This window comes from Seriola dumerili, unplaced genomic scaffold (genome assembly GCF_002260705.1).
Source record: "Seriola dumerili isolate Sdu_G_001 unplaced genomic scaffold, Sdu_1.0 BDQW01000025.1, whole genome shotgun sequence".
Lineage (NCBI taxonomy): Eukaryota > Metazoa > Chordata > Actinopteri > Carangiformes > Carangidae > Seriola > Seriola dumerili.
This window is the reverse complement of record NW_019174280.1, coordinates 21,093,002-21,112,771: the sequence shown is the minus strand read 5'-3', so window position 1 is coordinate 21,112,771 and position 19,770 is coordinate 21,093,002. Positions and strand designations below refer to the sequence as shown.

At 42.9% G+C, this 19,770-nt stretch overlaps 1 protein-coding gene across 3 annotated transcripts; it reads left to right on the top strand.

The window, feature by feature from the left end:
- The first annotated feature begins 425 nt into the window (after positions 1-425).
- Positions 426-19,224, top strand: map3k7 (mitogen-activated protein kinase kinase kinase 7). Of its 3 annotated transcripts, none has more exons than XM_022768473.1 (18): positions 426-437; positions 1,614-1,733; positions 1,868-1,978; positions 3,151-3,216; positions 3,343-3,388; positions 5,488-5,626; positions 7,039-7,163; positions 8,028-8,156; positions 8,552-8,682; positions 9,713-9,794; positions 10,521-10,651; positions 10,792-10,939; positions 11,555-11,635; positions 14,371-14,438; positions 16,437-16,536; positions 17,555-17,616; positions 17,859-17,974; positions 18,771-19,224. In XM_022768473.1, exons 2-18 carry the CDS (start codon positions 1,641-1,643, stop codon positions 18,949-18,951), a joined length of 1,809 nt encoding a protein of 602 aa, XP_022624194.1. In that variant the 5' UTR covers positions 426-437; positions 1,614-1,640; the 3' UTR covers positions 18,952-19,224. The 3 variants fall into 3 exon arrangements, with proteins under 3 accessions (XP_022624194.1, XP_022624186.1, XP_022624202.1); XM_022768465.1 differs by lacking the exon at positions 426-437 and adding an exon at positions 844-1,055; XM_022768481.1 differs by lacking the exons at positions 426-437; positions 11,555-11,635 and adding an exon at positions 844-1,055.
- Positions 19,225-19,770: the final 546 nt, after the last annotated feature.

Here is a 19,770-nt window from a genome sequence, read left to right as displayed (position 1 = left end):
TCTGATAGAGGAAACTCTAAAACAATTGCACTGTGGACTTACCTGCCGTACGAGGTAGTTGATTTCTTGCAGGAAGTCATTAAGGATGTAAGAGGACAAGGGTTCCTAGAGACCGGCGTGATGAAGATGAGGAGATCCGAGTATTGTACTTACTGACCGTGGACTGTACAAAAAGCCAGAGGTGGTTCACTGACGCCATTGTATCGTCTGTATTTAAATCCGAAATGGCGCCAATATTGACCAATCACAGCATGGGGGTGATGCGTAGCATGCTTGCGCAATCGTTTGTTACAGGTGTTTGTTGCCCACCATGGATTATTATTATTTGAACCTGTCTTATAAAAGGCCTACGTCAATGTTCCCCACAGCGATGGTTCCACAGTTTACTTTTCTAATGTTATTCCTATGACTCGGCCGATACTGGGCCGAGAAATCCGGTAACTATGGAACTATTTTTAACTAGCTTATATACTGTTGGATAGTTTAATTATAACAAATCATCATATTTGATAATGTAATCATTCGTTTTGTATTAAAATCTTAATCGGAATGGAGCTAGTAATTAGAGTTGTCAGTAAAATGTAGTGGAGGAAAAAGTACAATAATGTAGTGTAGTTGAAAAGTAAAGTAGGCTAATGTAACATGGAAATATTCAAGTTGGTCTACTCCGAAAGTTGGTTCCATCCCGTTGGAAAACTTACTGATGGAGTCGACTTTAATACAATAAAGATATTTCAACAAAGTAAAGAAAAAAAAACTTTAAAGTGTGTCTTTCCTTTCTTTTAAAAGGTTGGAATGACAGCTCCTTTTCAGTGTGCAGGGGACATAATTGCAGTGCGCACACACTTCCTGATGGAGCTGCTCCTTCGGAGAATAAAAATACACTCCTAGCAAGCCAGCTAGTCGAGTTATGAAAAAGTTATGTTTTGCTATCAAGAGGGTAGAAAAAGAATATTTTTAGAAATGGACGTTATTCTTCGGGTTTTCGTACATGAATAGTAGGAAATATCCCCATGTCCAGAGAGCCGGCACTGGTGACAAGTCAACTGCGAAGGGTTGGAATTGTTGAAGCTAATAAGTCCCGGTAGCTAGCGTTAGCAACCAGGCCAGCCAGCTAACATAAGCTAGCTAGCTAATACAGCCTAGGCCTTAGCTATCTTGTTTTTACTTGCGATTTGTGGTATGATAATATTAAACTGTGGTCAGCATCGGTCTACATTGATTCTTTAGGCCTATAGGTTAGCTTTACGTATGCCAAAAGCTAGTTTTTTTTTTATCTCTCTTGACTTTCAGTCAGTGTTTCTAGGGCAGCTACAGTTAGCTCTGCTAGTTATGCTACGCGGTTAGCCAGTTGGTTGACTGCATCATACCACTTGACAGAAGGCTAACGTTTGACAGCTCGGGGGTGTAACTAACCGAGCTGCTATTTTTCTGAGCAGCAAATACATTTATTATGTCACTAAGCCATGTTCCTGCGTAGCGACATGTTAATTATACAGTTATACAAGTATGTTAGTATGTCTCGAGGCAAGTCTGCGCATCGGTTTGTTGAATTCAACTGTAATGAGACTTTTAACTTATGTTCTTTTGTCTGCAATTATCTGTCTTTTCAGTGAGTTACTAGCTAACGCTAGCTAGTAATGTCTCTATCGTTACCATCCGCCGATATGCTTGAAACACCTCCTGGATACCCGTTTGAAGAAATCAACTATGAGGACATTGAAGTTGAGGAGGTAGGTTGTGTTTATTTATTTTTGTGGTTTGTCCAAGACTCAGTTCATACTCTACAGTACTGTAAACTTCCAGAAGATGAGGTGTAGCAGCTTTCACCTAGAAATAACTGTTTTGTCAACTGTCTCATTTTCAGGTGGTGGGGAGAGGAGCTTTTGGAGTTGTTTGCAAAGCCAAATGGAAAGGCAAAGATGTTGCAATCAAGACCATTGAGAGTGAATCGGAGAGGAAAGCATTTATTGTTGAGGTATTGTTGTTTTTGTGCTTAATAGAGTTTTTCTCACTGCTACAATATGTTTAGTTTACTTACTCAGTCAAGATCTAATCTCACATTTTCATTGTGTCACTTCATATTAATGCCATCCGTAGTAGCAGAGCAGAGTGGGGGCGGTTCTAGGTTCAGTGGAGATCTGGGGCCAAGCCCTGAAAATTTGAATGACTCAGTCTCACATGGTCATACCTATCTCCACAACGCTGGAGAATGGTCGGGCTGCACCATTTATTATTCTGCTATTTGGGGAAAAAAACCCTCTGCCGCCAATCACAATTGTCTTTGGCTGCGCTGAGCCCAGGATGCAGTGACAGTGGCCCTGCAAAATAGTGTTGAGGAGAGAATCTTGTCTTGGGGGAACATTTGCACGTGGGGAGGCGAGTACTATCATTAAAATGGCTAATTTCTCCGTAAAGAAAATGTTTCTAATATTCTCATGTTTATAAGGATGACTAAATGTCAGAAGCACCTCAGTATAATGCAGTCCATTACAACACCACTGCAAACTACAACTACAATAATAAGAAGATGCAGTAGTACAATTAATATGTCAGTGCCAGTCAAACATGAACATTATTATTCTTGTAAAGGTAGAATTAATGTTTGAGCTGTTGAAGTGGATTTACAGGTGTACCCAGTAAAGGGGCAACTGACTGTATATGAAACTAATCAAAACGGCTATATCTTAAACAGTGTATGAGAAGCTTACCCTAGATTGTATGACAATTATAAGTAAATGTTCTACCCAGTTTTTTTTCCCCATCCAACCACAGTTTGTCATCCGGCAGCACTTGTTGTTTGGGATCCAGGGGAGGAGGCAAGTCAGGCAGTCTGCATGTTGAACTCAGGATGCAGGCTAGAGTTGTGCTGTGGCTGGTGGCGATTTCAGCACTTCAGTATCATTGTTATCAGGGAGGAAGCAGCGTCGGTTGTTGTTCAGCTTTCGGAGACATTTTAATGTCCATTACCTGCTTTCTAACAAAAGTGTTGTGTTTGTTGTTTCATGTTCTCTATCATTCTGCACATTTCTTTGGTCCAATACTAGTAACTACTACTAGTAACAACAGACTGGGTATTACATATTTGTATTTTTGTACAGGATGCATTCAGATGGAACGCTGCATAATGTTTTTCTCCTTTGTCTCCAGCTCCGGCAGCTTTCACGAGTTAACCACCCCAACATTGTGAAGTTGTATGGTTCTTGCAATAGTCCAGTAAGTTACTGGAACATCATCATATGTTATGCTCTGTTTACTGCACAGCCACACTGACGCTCCAACTCACCAGTGACAGTTTTGTATGATTGTTTTTGTCTGTCTGGTTGCTTCTTTCCCTCTCAGGTCTGCCTTGTGATGGAATATGCTGAAGGCGGGTCACTGTATAATGGTGAGTCTACATGTTGTGCTAAAGAACAGTGCTGTTTTATTACCAGTGATGGCATCTGTTCCACTTTGCTAGTGGTGAAATGAACACAGCCTTGCACAGACATGAGAAGCAGCCCTGTTCAGTTGACCCTCCCACTGTTTGCATGTTCAGTCACTCGTCCAAGTCCTTTATCAAGTAGCCTTGCACAGTGACATGCTGTATAGCTTTGTTTGTTCCCGCATCAAACATCCAAATGGACCTGGGAAACCGTGAGGTGTAGTAAACAGCAGTATGCAGTGTAATGTTTAGGGCTGTCCCCAAGTCGGCACTTTTATTTATAGTAATTGGTATGGTGCTTGTTGTTCATTGGTTCTTGCTTTTTCTTATTTATATTTTTCATTTTTATAAACAGTCAACATTGTTACTGATTTTCTTCAATACAACTAATCTACAACTAAAAGAAATATATTAAATCACATTTTAATGTCTTTATTCATCATCTTGTTCAGGTCGTTAACACATCAGATTTCCACAGAGTCAGAGAACGTAAAAGTTGGCGTTTTGCTCATAGCTCAGTTATGAAATCATATCGCACAGCGGAGTGTCTCTTATGCCAGCCAGCGCTGTCAGCCAGACACTTGGAGCTCAGAGTACTGGGGCAGCCAACAGGAACGAGCAGCACTGCCCTGCCTTGTGTGGTCCGGCATTGTGCTGCCCTCAATTTCTGCACTTCCATCTCAGTTTTGTAGTTTGGTCATTTAAGGACAAGACTTGTTCCTTCTCCGGGGTTTTGTGTACCGTCTGTCAGCTTTAAACAAAAAAATGCAGTGAGTCAACTCGGGGTCTTCTCAACTTATGCTTTGACTCATCGACTTTTAGGGGACAGCCCTAATGATGTCTAATTAAAGATAAAAATGAGACAGTGTTTCAGCCAAAATCAGCATCCTAGGACTGTAAGACTGTTACCTTATGCTCAATTAGAAGGGAACGCACTGATGAAAGGTTGGTCTATCTTAATGGATAAGGACCACCAGCCTTATCACAGAATAATCACATTTATCACTCGCAGTTTTACTGTCCAGTTTTCCACTGCATTTCCTAAGTCAATTGCTGAGATCTGAGAATGTGGCACTATCTCTAAGAAGTCCAACAGGGTCAAGAAGCATGAGCTGTCAGACAGTCGGCAGGTTGTAAACATCTCGTATTAGCCAGACCCTTGTTTTATCAGAGGACCAATGCAAATTGTCAAATCATTACTCAAACTGTTTGTTGTAAACTTCCACAGTTCGCATACATACTTCCTGCTTCATCTTTAACCTACCTTGCATACCAGCAGCTCCATGCACTGTTTTCTTGTGCAGCTGGGATATTATTGACATTTTTGGGTCATTTACTTCTTAGTTTTAGATAATCTGGATGACCTGTCAGCTTGTTGACAACCTGTCTGATTGTCCGACTGCTCGTCTTTCTTGACATGTTTGACTTTTATGGAGCGATGTCGCTGTCCTCCCACGTCTTAGCAATTATTTTGGTGTGGACAATGTGGACATAACTAATTGAAATGATGCCCAGAACTCCCAAAATAAGACAGAAGTTCACTTATATCCTGTTGTTTATACATATAAGTTGAGGCGTCTCAGCTTTAAAAGATTCATCGCAGGTAATTAATGTCTCATACTTTGAATAGGCCTTATATCTGTGTTCCCAATACATCAGTGGTTGGAACAACTATCATCCCCAAGAGATTCACATTGGCACATTTTAGTTTTAGCAGGATGTGAATCCCACCATAAGGGACTCTCTGCTGTGCTTCACAATTACCTGTCCTCAGAGTTACACCTGGGAGCTGCACGGTGACACCATAACTTTGATGTTATTCAGCTTAGTTTGCAAACACTGTTTTTGAACAATATGTTCTCGGTCTTCCCTCCTGGAATAAACTTGTTAAAGAAGCTGTACCAGAAACATAGTCTGCCCAGTGTGTTATGTCTTTGTTTGTGAGTGTTTCTTTGTGTATGACAGTGTGATGAATCCCTACAAGGACTTGCTTTCTGCTCGGTTCCTCTGGACATTTATTATCTGTGGTGACGGTGGTTGTGACTGTGCTCTCTTGTCCACAGTGCTGCATGGTGCTGAACCCCTCCCCTATTACACTGCTTCCCATGCCATGAGCTGGTGTTTACAGTGTTCCCAAGGCGTGGCCTATCTCCATGGCATGAAACCAAAGGCTCTCATTCACAGGGACCTCAAGCCACCCAAGTATGCTCCTCCTCACCTCACACTCTCCTGTCTCCAGGTTCACTGTGCCAACAAAGTGCCTTATTCCTTTACTAGTTTGATTTAGTTCATGGTGTTTTCTTCACTTGATCAATAAACATTTTCTTTTATAATTCAAAATACTACTACTACTTGTATGATCTATAATAATAGTAGTATATAACACATTTTGTGAAGGGGTTTAGTTGGTCAGACGTGGCACAATTTCAACATATTGACATGCTTTTTACAACTTAAAGTGATAGTTCAGGTTATTTTACGTTGGGCTGTGTGAGGTGTTCATCTATAGTCAGTCTATTACCTGTGGGAAATTAACCTACCAGGTTAGAGGAGCAGCAGGAGCACCGGCACACAAGCTGAGCGATGTGCTGCTGTGGACGGGAAACAGCAGAATAAATGTATTTTAGCCACTTAAGAGAATGTCCACCGAGAAAAACAATAACAGTTTACATGTGCTCTCAAATAGCCCCTCCGCGGTATACTGGTGCTGCACAAATGTTTGGGTACGAGAGCGACTGCAGGCTACTGAACTTAAGCTGAAACACAGTTGCAGCAGTGGTTAGGAGCCATAGAAAGAGCCATACTACCAATAACAGAAGGCACAGTGGCTGCCCTAAAAAATGACACCACCCCATTCATGTGTTTTTTTTGTTTGTTTTTTTTTTTAAACAAAGTGCTGTTTTTGTCTGAACGCCGAAAAAAAACAAAGCAGCACTGAAGGATATCTAGATCCCAGAGGTTGTTTACTCTGCTCTGGTGGAAAGAAAGCTCCTGGCAGGACTCTCTGGGAATGACCAGCTGGTGTGTTTCCTGGAGAACTGTTGTGGAGTTTCCAGGAACAACAAGGTCATGCATTGTGCCAAATTGTCAACTCTTGGTTATTATACATGAATTTATTTAAGGATAGACTCTATGTAATGATTCTTCCTGGACTTGCTACCAAGCTTCTACCTGACACTTCCTTGTCCTGTGATGAGCTTGTGTCAGTACACTGATACATGATGCAAGTTAAGGTTAATCAATTAATGTGTAATTGTGTTAAAATAGATCATTAAAACATAGAATTCAAATCTGTTACCCCAGTCTTTTAGTCCAGTTGTTCCCAACCTGTAGGTCAGCTGAGTGTTTGGGTTCGCAAGACAATTAAAAGAAGAAGTAAGTTTCTTTTTTCTGACTTTTTATTTGTTGTTTTATTGGTGAAATATTTGTCAGTTTGCAATTTTCTATCCACACTTGGATAACTCCCTTATGACAAGGGGTCACAAATCAGAACGATTGGGAAGTACTGTGTTACACCTGTAGCTGTTGCCAGTAAAGTGTTTAAATTTCCTGTCATTGATCTTTTCAAGTTAAAAGCTTCTCATGGGGTTTATTTCTTGCCTCCTGTGTTTCAGTCTGCTTCTAGTGGCAGGTGGCACCGTGCTGAAGATATGTGACTTTGGAACGGCTTGCGACATCCAGACCCACATGACCAACAACAAAGGAAGTGCAGCATGGATGGCCCCGGAGGTATTTGAAGGCAAGTATGAGTGGCATTCCAAGTATTTATTTGGGTAACTTCCCTGTCACTTGTTTTTCTTAAACTAAAAACCACAGTTTTATTTCTATAAATTCTCCGAAATCACCCATCTGTACACGCTCTCTCTTTTTTGCTTTGTCACCTTTCACCTTAATAGCAGCTTAGCGCTCACAGCGTGGAGGCATTAATTTTTAATTCATCATTAAGCGCCTCACTCTCTCCTGCTTTATTGATGGTCGTCTCCCAAGCATAGTGAGAAGATAAATGGAGTGATTCTGGTGGCTTTATTTCCTTCGGGAGGCGGCGGTGCAGAATTTGTGTTCTCATTCAGCCAGAAGCCCTAATGTGTGTCTACATGAGACATGTTGTTAGCAAGGGGGAAGATGAATTAAGCCGTAGTCATTATCTCGTTTTTTTGCAGACAAGTTACAAAGCTCCTGTGCAACTAAACACCTCACTTTTGCCCTCTCGATGAACTCTTTACAACTCATTTGCATCGTTGTGAAATGCGATCAGAGAACGCCTCAGCGCAGCAACTTTAAAATAGGTGTGTGATGTGATGTGCACTTGAGCGCCGCAATAATAGGCCCAGTAATTAAGCAACACAGGAGCTGTTCCTTGGTGAAAAAAAATTGCTCCCTCATTTTCTTCAGCCTCTCCTCTGAAGGCGGAGGAGAGGAGATAAAAGCTGCCGTGCTTTCCTGAGCTCGCACTCGTTCTCCGCTCTTAACACGCCGCAGAGAATTACCTTTATCAGTCAGTCAGTCAGTCAGTCAGTGATGTCAAACGGAGCCTTTTTTTTCCCCCCTCTCTATTTGCAAAGGGTTTAAGTGTTGCTGTGTGTGGGTTCCTCTGTGCATGCAGGCAGCAATTACAGCGAGAAGTGCGATGTGTTCAGCTGGGGGATCATTCTCTGGGAGGTGATCACTCGCAGGAAGCCCTTTGATGAAATTGGAGGACCAGCTTTTCGCATCATGTGGGCTGTGCACAACGGTGAGTCACTGACTTTTCTGCTTGGGAGGGGGGAGCGAAGGCCGTGTCCAGCTGTCAGTCGCTGTGAGTCCTCAGACGTGCCGGCCCAGCCGGGGCCTGCTGGGAGGAGCCTGGCAGGAAAGAGGAGCTAAAAGACTGTGCAGAACTCCCTGCAGTTTATTCTAATAAAGAGATGGATGGAGGCGAATACTAATGGGACACTAATAATACCTGGGGACACGTTTGATATTTTCCACCAGTGAATCTGCCTGCCTGAGTCATTACAAGCTCGTGCTGCAGGAGTCAGGGAATATAGATAATAACACTTTGCTTGTCTTCTGTGATGCCAAAAGTTATTTGTTCCTTTGACTGTGTCTGAGCAGTTACTCTATTTATTTATTTTTTTTAACATTCAGGTACAAGACCTCCTTTAATCAAAAATTTGCCCAAGCCCATTGAGAGTCTGATGACTCGCTGCTGGTCTAAAGACCCCTCTCAGCGGCCTTCCATGGAGGAGATAGTGAAGATCATGACTCATCTAATGAGGGTAATCTGTCTCCACACACTGTTTACCATCTGTATGAGGGTTCCATTAAACTGGGCTGAATTAATCAATAAACCTGACCTAACAGTTCAATCACAGGGAGCAGAATGAAAACAGAGCTCAGGGCGAATGGGAAAAAGTTAAAGTTTTGGTGCTACATGCAGTTTACAGTAACACAGGAAGTGTTAACTACTTGAAAGGTATGGACATAAGCTCAGCATTTTTCACTTAGTAAACAGTCGCTTGAGCAGCACGGGAGGAAAGTTGAACATGAGTCATGTAAATACAACCTGGCTCCACAAAGCTTTTCGTTACGAGATCAAGGACAGCCAGTGGAGACTGCAGCTTCTACCAGGTAGAAAAGCACACTCTGATTTAACATCCCTGCACACATGCACATTCTTTGTTGCAAAACAGTAGACAGCTTGGGTGGTATTTATTTTTTATACCTTAATACCTTTCCAACATTTCATGGTATTTATGGTGTTTGAAAAAAAAAACAAAAAGAAAACATTATTTCCAAAGGAGAAGCCATTATCATACATGTGTGATATTGTAGTAGCCTACAGCGCTACCTAATACCATTTACTTAATAAGTCTCACTGGGATTAAAAGATTATGACCTACATTGTATTGTAGCGCTGTGAATAAAGTTAAATGCTGCTGACGGCACAAGCTGCCTGTCATTTCTACCTGTGAAACATTCTTCTGTTGGCTGAGTTCCCTGTTCCTTCATTTTAATTCCACTTTTCCTTTTCCACAAATAAGGCAGTAATTTGACGCACTTACTTTTTTTTTTTTTTAGGTATAAAACACACTTTCAAGCTGCTACCCAATGGGATTCATTTCAAATTTCTTCTCATCAGTTACACTGACATCTCACAGACAAAAAGATTTTTATTAGTGGCTGTATTGGAATTAACCTGATTTTTTCATACACAGTGACTTGGATAGAAATCAGAGCTGTGTTTTTTTTTTAAATCCAGCCTAATTTATCCTTCCTTCTTATTTTTCTTCTTATTTGTTTTTGCAGTACTTTCCAGGATTTGATGAACCCCTGCAATATCCCTACCAGTATTCAGATGACGGACAGAGCAACTCTGCAACGAGTACAGGTACAAGAGTCAAATTCAAACCTCTGGGATTCACCAGTGCACTGTGGGTGTCCGTATGTGTGTCGTGTTACCAACACAGAACACTGTAGGAGTTCATGTGTAATGTATAAATAAGGTATGTTTAGTTTCACCTCATCAGGCCTAATTCTCTCTCTGGACAGTCGAAGCATCACCTGGGAAAATCTTTTGATTGGTATTAAGGGCCGTCCCATAACAGTCGAAGACTTGAAGCTTCAGTCAAGAGCTGCCTCACTGTACACCGAGCAGTGCAGGAGCAACTGAAAACTTAACGTATAAAACAAGAGTATTGTCTTAAAATGACTGAACCACAAAACTAACTGATGGAAACAGGGCAGCGTGACTCCTTCCTGTCGGCTCTGATTCTCAGCTCGACAGCGCTGTCAGCAGCCCGGCAGTAGAGACTCACTGCTGTGCGGTAGGATTAGACAGGCTGGTTTGAGTATTTCTGAAACTAGCTGATCTCCTGCGATGTTTTGATAGGTGAAGACTGGAAAAACCTCCATCCATTGTAAAATTTCTACATTTTCTATCTTAAACAAATTTTTCAAATCTTTCAAATGTTTTTGGTGTGATGCAACAATGAACAGAAGAAGAAGAAAGAATGCCACAAAAATAATGTGAAATCTTAGAAGAAAGCACCGTGGTTGAGACAGTATGTGATGTAATAAAAGTTTTCTCCTGTTTTATGTCTTGGGGGAGTAACAGGTTCATATGTGGACTACACTGGCACCAGCACAAGCAACAAAAGTGATGCAAACATGGAGCACAGTGACTCTCAAGGGAGCAATGACACTATCAAGATTACCCCTCAGTTTGCACCTCATTTTAAGCCAAAGGTATCGCTCTCCTTCATATTTCTATCAAAGCCATTTGAGCTTCTTTCTGTAACAACAAATACAAAAGAAGTCACGGGAGCCAAAAAAAAAAAAATTATCAAGCAACCTTCTGTAGTGAAAGTTTTCTTCGGTTCTTTCAGGGAGACCCGTTGAGGACTCTGCCCCTGTCCAGAGGGGGCAGCGTTGAGAGTCTGCCTGCTCGGACGCAGTGCCTGGCGTCATCTGACAGCAAACGAATGAGTGCTGACCTGTCAGAGCTGGAGCCCAAGATGCCGTTTGCACCTGCAGGTAATGTCACACATGACATGGCACAAATCGACACATGAAAAGCAGGAAGAGGCACTCATCAAGGCACAATGTCATTTCTTTTTAAAAGTTGCATTTAATAAGCAAAGTTGTGCAGGAAAGGCAAGTTGAGCTTGAATGAGTTCACAGTAAGGTTCCTTTGTCATGTGCTTTCATCACTCTGAGGTAAAGATTGAAACCTCACATAAACACTCCCAGGCCCGTCAGAGCTAGCTGTCAATCATCTCCCCTCCTTCAAAGGCTCTGACAGAAAGCAGACACTCACCAGTGCTGTCATGGTGAAATTAAACCTCATATAGTTTTGAGTTCAATTTGATTTGAGCACAAAGTTTATGTCAGATTTTTTTATTATTATTTATTTATTTATTTTTAATTAATGCATGCTGTTGTTTGTGCTGAGAAACATAGCGCAGCGGCTGCCAGCAGTGTACGCAGCGTCTGGAATGGCCAAAGTGCATGCTGCCCCCTTGCACATACACTGAATGCTCTGCATGTGTGTGGCCTACATTTCCAGTCCAGCTGTGGGCCCCCAGTCTTTGTTAGTCTGCATGCTTGTTTGTGTACGCAGCTGTATGTGTGTGTATGTGTTTTTTGCAGCACGCCCACAGTATAAACGAGGCCACCGTAAAACCGCATCATTCGGCACCATTCTGGATGTCCCCAAGATCGTCGTCACAGGTATCACTGGACCACCGGGCTTCCTGGTGACTGGGTGGAGCTGGCTTGGCTTGACCTGTTGGTTGCTGTGCTGACATATGTGTGCCACTCCATGCCGCTCACAGAAATTTCATCCCTACTAAATTTGTTTTATGTCACTGTGGTCACACAATGAGAAATTTAGGATGGAATCGAGCCGGTCCTGGAGTAACACACATCAGAGTTGTCTTATGTCTCTCTGCCCTCCGTGAGTTTTAGTCGGCAGAAACAGGACATGAGTTAACACTGGAGCTTTCTCATCTGTTGTCACCTTTTACACCCAAAACCTGCGTCCAACTAATTAATCTCCCACCAAGGTCGATGCACTTTCAATCATGCATGTCAATGAAAGCAAAAAGCTGAATCAGTATGTTGCATCACATCGGGTGTCACACATGAGATAAGTTTCCTAACTCATGGCCCTGTAATCTCTCTGGCTTGGCTGCAGCAGAATCATGGGTAGCAGGGGTAAATCAGCGCACCACTTCTCTGCATTTGAGCTTGTCCTTGCCTTTCATGCATAGAGGACAGAAAGAAAGCATGGCACCCCTCCACCCCCCCCTCCTCCTCTTGCTCCCTTTACATCCATTAACTTTGAAAAAGTCATTTTGATTAATCTCTCTCAGACTGAAGGTCAGAGCTATTATTACAAGCAGAGATACGGATGAAAGGACTGGGGACAGCTCTGGATGACAGAAAAGGCTTCTGTTAGGAGCCGTGTGAGACACGGTGAATGAGAGGCTAATTTAATCCAGTGACTAGAGGAGTCAGCTGGTGCATGTTATTAAAGGTAGGACACTTAGCATTGCATGTGCACACCTGGACATCAGGCCCTCTCCACCAGCACACAAGTAGGGGTGTAACAGTACACAAAGTCCACAGTTCAGTGTGCACCTCAGGTATGTGCTCATGATACGATGCAATCAAAAGAAACTTTTTATATTTTATTAAATATATAAAGATTAATTGGCAGCTTTTTGGCTGTATTTCTTACTGTAATAAATTACAGCACTCAGTCCAGGTAAGAAAGATTTTGTAATGTGTTTATTTCCTTAAATATAAAATTAAATGAAAATCGTCCGTTTAGATGACTTCTACATGTCTATAATGAACTCAGTTTGGCCAGTAGGTTCCAGCAGTAAAGTTACTGTGAAACGGAGGTTAGAGCATCTGTAGCTTTATAAATGAGATGTATTTCAGAGAACATGTGGGTTTAACTGTTCAGTTCACAAACTGTCAAAGTGAGTTTACACATTCCTGTCCCACTGCCAAAGCTTCCTGCGCAGGTTTTGCACTAAATAATGAATGTTCCTCACATGCTTGACATAAACTAGAGTACAGTGCATTAGGGGAAATCCTCAGGCTAATTTGATGCTAACCCAACTGAGGAAAGTCCCATACTGAAGAAAACATTGTGTACACTGTTACACCCCTGCTGAGGAACAATTTGAAAAAATATTGGCTGCAACTCCAGAATTGGCAGTAATTTGTCCAGCTCCTCTGTTTATTAAATACTGGGTTTATCGAATAATGGTCACAGGTTGAGTATCCCACTCAATATACTGCCAGAGCAGCAGATACAGTCAGTCAAGATCCAAGGAGTGCTTTGTGGTCTTTTCTTTTGTTTGTGTGTTTGTTTGTGTTTTCTCTCTTCGTTGTGCTGTAGACGGAGCTTATAGTCAGCGTAGACCAGATACTCCAGCGTATCTGTTCCAGTCTTGTGTGTGAGCGTGAAACAATCAGCTCCAGGTCATGAAGAGTTTGGGAAATGCACACACTGTGACAAAAACAACTTGTGCAGTTCCCAGTACACATGACCTGGGAACCTGGGAATGATTTTTGTGTTTAGTCTTTAGTTGAGCAGTTACGTACTGTAGATTTTTTTTTTTTTTTTTTAAATACAACACTAAATTCAAAGATTTATGTTGGTTAGCTTGAAAAAAACAAAAGTTGACATTGTGGACATAGCAGGTATTCTTTCAACAGTGTTTATAAGCTGTGTGATTTATTTTAAACTATTTCTATGTTTCTTCTAAATCTAAAGATACTTCGATGACATTCATGTCTGTAAAATCCACAGAAATGAGAAACACTTCGGAACACACTGAACATTAATTATCATCATTAATTATGAGCCAGAGATTGAAAAACTCTTATTTACCACATTTTTATTCACCAGGAAAGTAAGAGGCAGGAAAAAACCCTGTAGTTAAAGTTCAAGTTGTTTTCCTGCCTACAGAGCAGGTAAGATATTTTGACTGCATTTACTCTGCAGGTGAAACCTCAGGTGATGTTAGTCTCACCCTGGTGTTTACCTGGCAGCAGACAAATGAGTGATGACGAGCGAGTACGGTACCCACCAGGTCCCAGGAGCCCAGTCTGACACCTCAGCACTCGCCTGTAACCCAAACCAGCCAAAGTGCAAACCTGTCACCTGAGCAGTCTCAGTTGTGTCTGTGGATAGAGTTGGTCTGCAGTGACTGGTTTAGTGTGTGTTTGTTGTGCGGCTGGGCGCTGTGGTTACGTTCCTGCCGCAGCACATGTCGATAGGCCAGGATGTGAAGCGGTAAAATCAGTGCAGCTGTCCCAGTGTGGCTCCGCGGGTCTGGATCCCCCTTATACCCACGAGCAAACACCAGAATCGATCTCCCTCCATTTTCTGCCCGCAAACTGTTCTTGATCTCATTGTGTCTCCTCTCTGTCCGTCCCGTCCACAGCCTCATGCGAGCCTCAGAGACGTCGCTCCGTGCAGGATCTTCCAGGCATCAGCACAGAGTCCAGCCAGGTAAGACACAGTCCGATACCGGAAAGGGAATTTAAATGTGTCTAGCTTAGAATACATTGGTAAAGTGTGACTGACAGTGACCCTGACTAAAGGGGGGTTTATAGTTGTGCAATTATGGGTTACAGAAACAAACAGAAAACACTCACAGATTAATAATGTTTAATGTGGAGCAAATAACGAAGGCATTTCAGCTGTCAGTCATCGTCAGCCGTCTGTCCTTGTAAAGCTACAGCTACCAACAGAAGAGTGTTTACATTGTGTGTCCATGCTCCTGCCAGTTCACCTGTCAATTAAACCCACTTACAGACTGAAGCAGCATTAGTGATATGTCTCCAACTGTGTGATTTATTTCCTTTCAATAATTAAATTAGCAATAGATGTGAACATGGGTTAAGTAAGTTTACAGAAATAAGGCATAAATGACGCAGTGACGTCGCTGTTGCTAATCAGGGAACGGAGGTTGTGCCTGTGTCTTTTTATTTAATGGAAAACTACCTGATACACAGTCTGTGTATGAGCACATGTTCAATAAAACTCACAACACACACACACACACACACACACACACACACACACACACACACACACACACACACAGGACACAGGACACAGAGTGGTAAGGAACATGTTGCCGCGTGCGTGTGTGTGCGTGTGTGTGTGTGTGTGTGCGGTCTAACCAACACCACAGTGATAACAGCAGCACAGTTTAAATCAATACAGACGTGACGGAGTGAAACACAGATCATCCTTCAGCCTGTCACTCTGACAAAAATCATTTTTCATGTAGCAGTTACGTTGCAATTAGGCGCTTGATGTGAGATTAATGATGCACTTTGTCTTGCTTCACCAATATAATAAAAAATAATGCACCGATAATCAGTTTCAGACAACACTCCGTCTTTAAGTTATTCCCAACGAGAAGTTGAACTCCACCAGAACCCGAGCAGACGGGTTTACTGCCGCTCTAATGCTCTGTGTGTTTTTGTTTTCCACCCTCATCACTTGTCATCCTCCTCTGAATCCTTGTAGATGTTTAACTGATGCCGTCTTTGAAAAGCGTCTTTGTCGAGAGCGAGAAATCCTTGGGGAGAAAATGTCATAGAACTTGACATGTGTTTGATATGTCGTCTCCAGGAAAGTGAAGACATTAGTGCAGGAGCAGCCCGGCGCTCGCTCCCTCTGCATGCACAGCTTCAAATAAGCTCCTTGGCTTTTCCCAAACATTTGTCTCCATTTGTTTAGTGGAAAAACCCGCAGAGCTGTCGAATTTAAAGTTCATTTAAAGTTCATTTAAAGTTCACCATGAAGACTCGGTACAAAAATGCTGTCGCTAAGAGAGACAGATTGTGCCGTGTTGTGTGTGTGGGATTAAGCTTCCCTCCAGATTCCCAGTGTTTTTGGATCGTGTGGATTTTTCCGTTCCATCAATTTGCGTTGTTACCGTTTTGTCAAATAAATGTTAAAGAAACAAAAGGTGAGAAATCCCCAGCAGTGCACGGCAGATGATAAATTTCAAGTTTAAGTGGTACTTGACATACCTCCAGTATTTCATGGTAATCTCCCGGCGCACTCCCATTGTGTTGGTTCTCCCAGCAAACTCCTGTAATTTGCGTGGCCCTCAAACCTTTATTACCAGTAATCATCATACACAAATCCATGCATTTTATGTTTGTGTGACGTTATCCAATTTGCCAGATGGTGTATGAAACACAAGCTAGACACAAAATCCACAGACACAGTGGAGAGGAAGTGAGCTGGGTTGATCCGGGCGTTGTGTTTACATCAACAGGGACATGCCTTTGATGACTGGAATCATCTTGCATCGACTCTTCAGTGACAATCACAAGCTGATAAAATCACAGATCAGTAAAAACAGCTTTGTGTTCAGTAATCTTCTTTTAGCACATGTCTCCAAATGTGCATGACAACCCGAGTCTTTTTTTTATGGTCCAGATCAACACTCAGACGGTGACTGACAGAGTTTGTGTCCTCTTGCAGGGGAGCAGGAACAGCAGCCGGTCCTCCAGTCCCAGTGTGAGGATGATGCCAACGGATAAGACGAGCAGCAGAGGCTACTTCTCCCCCGACGACCCCACAGGTGCTCATGACTGCATTTCCGCCAGAGCTTAACCACCACACGCTCACACTGGAGTGAAAGAGAAAATATCACAACTGCACCGACAGAAGAGAAGTATTATCAAGAGTCTTCTGCTGCAGAAACTGACGGCGTGTCTACACAGAAGGCGTTTCAGCCATGTTTTTCAGTCATCCGTCTCGCACACGTCGGATTGAACAGATGCGCTGTGATATTATTCAGTCCAGCAAAGTAACAGCTTGCATTGTACTCACACTATACAGCTGTAAAACACGACCCAAAGCTTCAAGTCCTGAGTGCTTCCAAAACACAGGTGACCTACAGCTCAGCTGTTTCTGAATGAATCGCGTGTAGACACATGAGAACCGGAGCTACAGCTGTTCTGCTAGCATGCTGCTCACGCTACTCGCACTGTGTGAGGTCTAACACCTTGTTTTACAGCGGAGCAGCACTACCGCTCTGCCAGTCTTCACTGTGAATGCATTCACCCATAATACTGCGTCTAACAGTGTTTTGACTCTATGTACAAAAATTGAAAATCTCAATTTTTAATTACAACTTTGATTTAAATGGGATGCTCCTGTTAGCTGAGCTGTTAATTGAGCTGTTTGTTAGTTGTCAGATATCGCTACATAGCTAACGTTAGCATTAACAGCTGTTTACTCACCAGTCTAGAAGAAACGTTGCGAGTTCAGCATCAAACTTCATTCCTTTACTCACCAAGAGCCGTCTCCAACATTAACTCTCGTCTCTATCACGTCTTTTCTTCTACCGAAGTTAGCAATGCTAACCAGCTAGCTAATAATATATACATATATAACATATACCGAAAACGTCTAGTATTGTGACATCCCTCACTGTAGCCTCCAATCTGCCATGAAGACTTGGATGGTGTAATATCACCTCAGATGATGTCGTGTGGTGTTGGTCAGTGATTTACAGTGTTGAGGGTCAAGGTTGTTTCCTGTGGTGTACAGTCATTAAAAACAGCCCCTTCTCTCTCTCTCTCCTCTTTCCTCAGACACCAACGGCTCAGACAATTCCATTCCCATGGCTTATCTCACCCTGGATCACCAACTACAGGTACATCCACCAATCACCCTCCAGAAAACAAAGCACTGTATAACTTGTTTATGTCTCAGTGGTGTTGCAGGTGACCTCTTTCCTCATTGTAAACAATTAAATCATTGAATCATCATGGAATGTGAATGTAAATATACGATATCAGTGTATTATTATCAGTTCAGACTATAGTTACGGCTGATAGCAGTACTTTCTGCAGTGATGTATGAGCAGTTAACAGCAATGTGCATGTTTATTTGCAGCCCCTCGCTCCCTGTCCCAACTCCAAAGAGTCCATGGCCGTGTTTGAGCAGCACTGTAAGATGGCCCAGGAATATCTGAAAGTGCAAACAGAGATCGCCCTGCTGATCCAGAGAAAGTAAGACCAGCTGCTCAGTGCAGCCAGTTTTCATTTGCTGAGGTCATTTAGTGTAGAAAGGGTTGATTCAGTGCAACAGTGTCAGCAGAATAAACCAAGACAATTCAACATTTAACGTGGAGCTGTGGGTCTCAAAGCACACAAGTCCAACAGTCATCCTAAGATGAAAAAGACACACGCACACACACACATCCTACCTCACTACATTTGAAGCTACAAGCAACACAGTGATGTCAGTGATCATGAGGCAGATTTGATCCAGTCACTCTGACACCGCTGCTATTATGACTCACCACAGGTGTAGACTGCCAGGTGTTGTTCACTGGACTCTACAAGTCTCAGCTGCTTCCTGTCTCTGTTTGTGGTTGGCAATAGATGAAAAGTGTTACTATCAGGTCAACTCACGTCACACTGGACTCGATATGAAAACCGTCACATGCTTGTTCAACACTCCCTGGAGCCAATTCAGAAAATAACACTTTGTATGACTGCATGAAACCACAGAGGAAGCTGCTGCTGGATGATTTCAAGAAGTTAAAAGAAGGAACGATCACAGTTTTAGCTCTCAGTCAAAAAATCTGTCCTGTCCTCCATTTAACCTCCCAGTATAGTTATGGCTGATACGTGTTGAAAACCAATCCGAAAAAAGAAAAATAATCCACTACTGACTGTATGTGACGTGACTGAGTAAGACCTGAAGTGACTGTGTTGTAAGTCTTTAATTAAAGGGACTGTAAATCACGTAAGTAGCCCAGTGTTCGAAGGGTTAATGTGGCTTCATTTCCTGTCTGTGCAGGAAGGAGCTCATTGCTGAACTGGACCAAGATGAGAAGGACCAGCAGAACACATCGCGCCTGGTGCAGGAGCACAAGAAGCTGCTGGAGGAGAACAAGAGTCTGTCCACGTACTACCAGAAGTGCAAAAAACAGCTGGAGCTGATCCGGGTCCAGCAACAGAAGAGACAGGGCACGTCATGATGAGACACAGACATATGAGCCACTACCATCCCTCCCCTCCACCCCCCGCCTCCCCTCCATACCCCTGCACTATAACACTACCCACTCTCGTGCTCTGCACACACACACACACACACACACACACACACACACAACCCAGCTTTGTAAAGAGACCTGCACTCTACTGTGTCCTGCATGTTGCATCTAGACCCGTTCTCGTGTCCAGCAGGAAGTCGTCCTCTGTACATACAATTTGCACATCCTCACAGTGAATTCTGTGACTGCAGACCAAACAATCACTGCACCCCCCCCCCCACCCCACCCCCCCACCCCCCGCTTCTGTGCTTCACAGACAGAGCTTTCTCTTCATCAGCAGGGCCGATGAGTACGGGTCAGGTGTTGGCTGGCTCTCACTCGCGGCCGCCGGGCAGTACCTGGTCTGTGTGTGTGTGTGTTGTGTGTGTGTGTGTGTGTATGTCCACTCCTCGGCGGCTCCACGGCCACGCCGACCTCCAGAATGTGAAAACCAAGACGAAGGCTTTTCAGCAAAAAAAAAAAAAAAAAAAAAAAAAAAAAAAAAAGAAAAGAAAAAAGTGTGACTCGTATGAAGTTTTAGAGAAACGAGGATGTTTGATACCAGAGTGTGTGTGGAATCCCTGTTATGCAAAAACAGAAAAAGAAAGAAACAACACACAACCACACGCACACACCCACACCACCCACCACCCCATAAAACCAATGTATTTATCTCTAACCTTCTCCCTTTCTAATCAGGAGCATGAGCCCTTCCACAGGCTGCCACACCTGTTTACTTCCCTGAGGTGATCGCTTCAGTTCAGA

Coding starts and splice junctions, on each gene's coding strand:
- map3k7 (XM_022768473.1), top strand. CDS start 1,641: ATGTCTCTATCGTTACCATCCGCCGATATGCTTGAAACACCTCCTGGA. Junction 8,157..8,551: donor CATGTGGGCTGTGCACAACG/GTGAGTCACTGA, acceptor TTTAACATTCAG/GTACAAGACCTCCTTTAATC. Junction 17,617..17,858: donor CCCTGGATCACCAACTACAG/GTACATCCACCA, acceptor GTTTATTTGCAG/CCCCTCGCTCCCTGTCCCAA.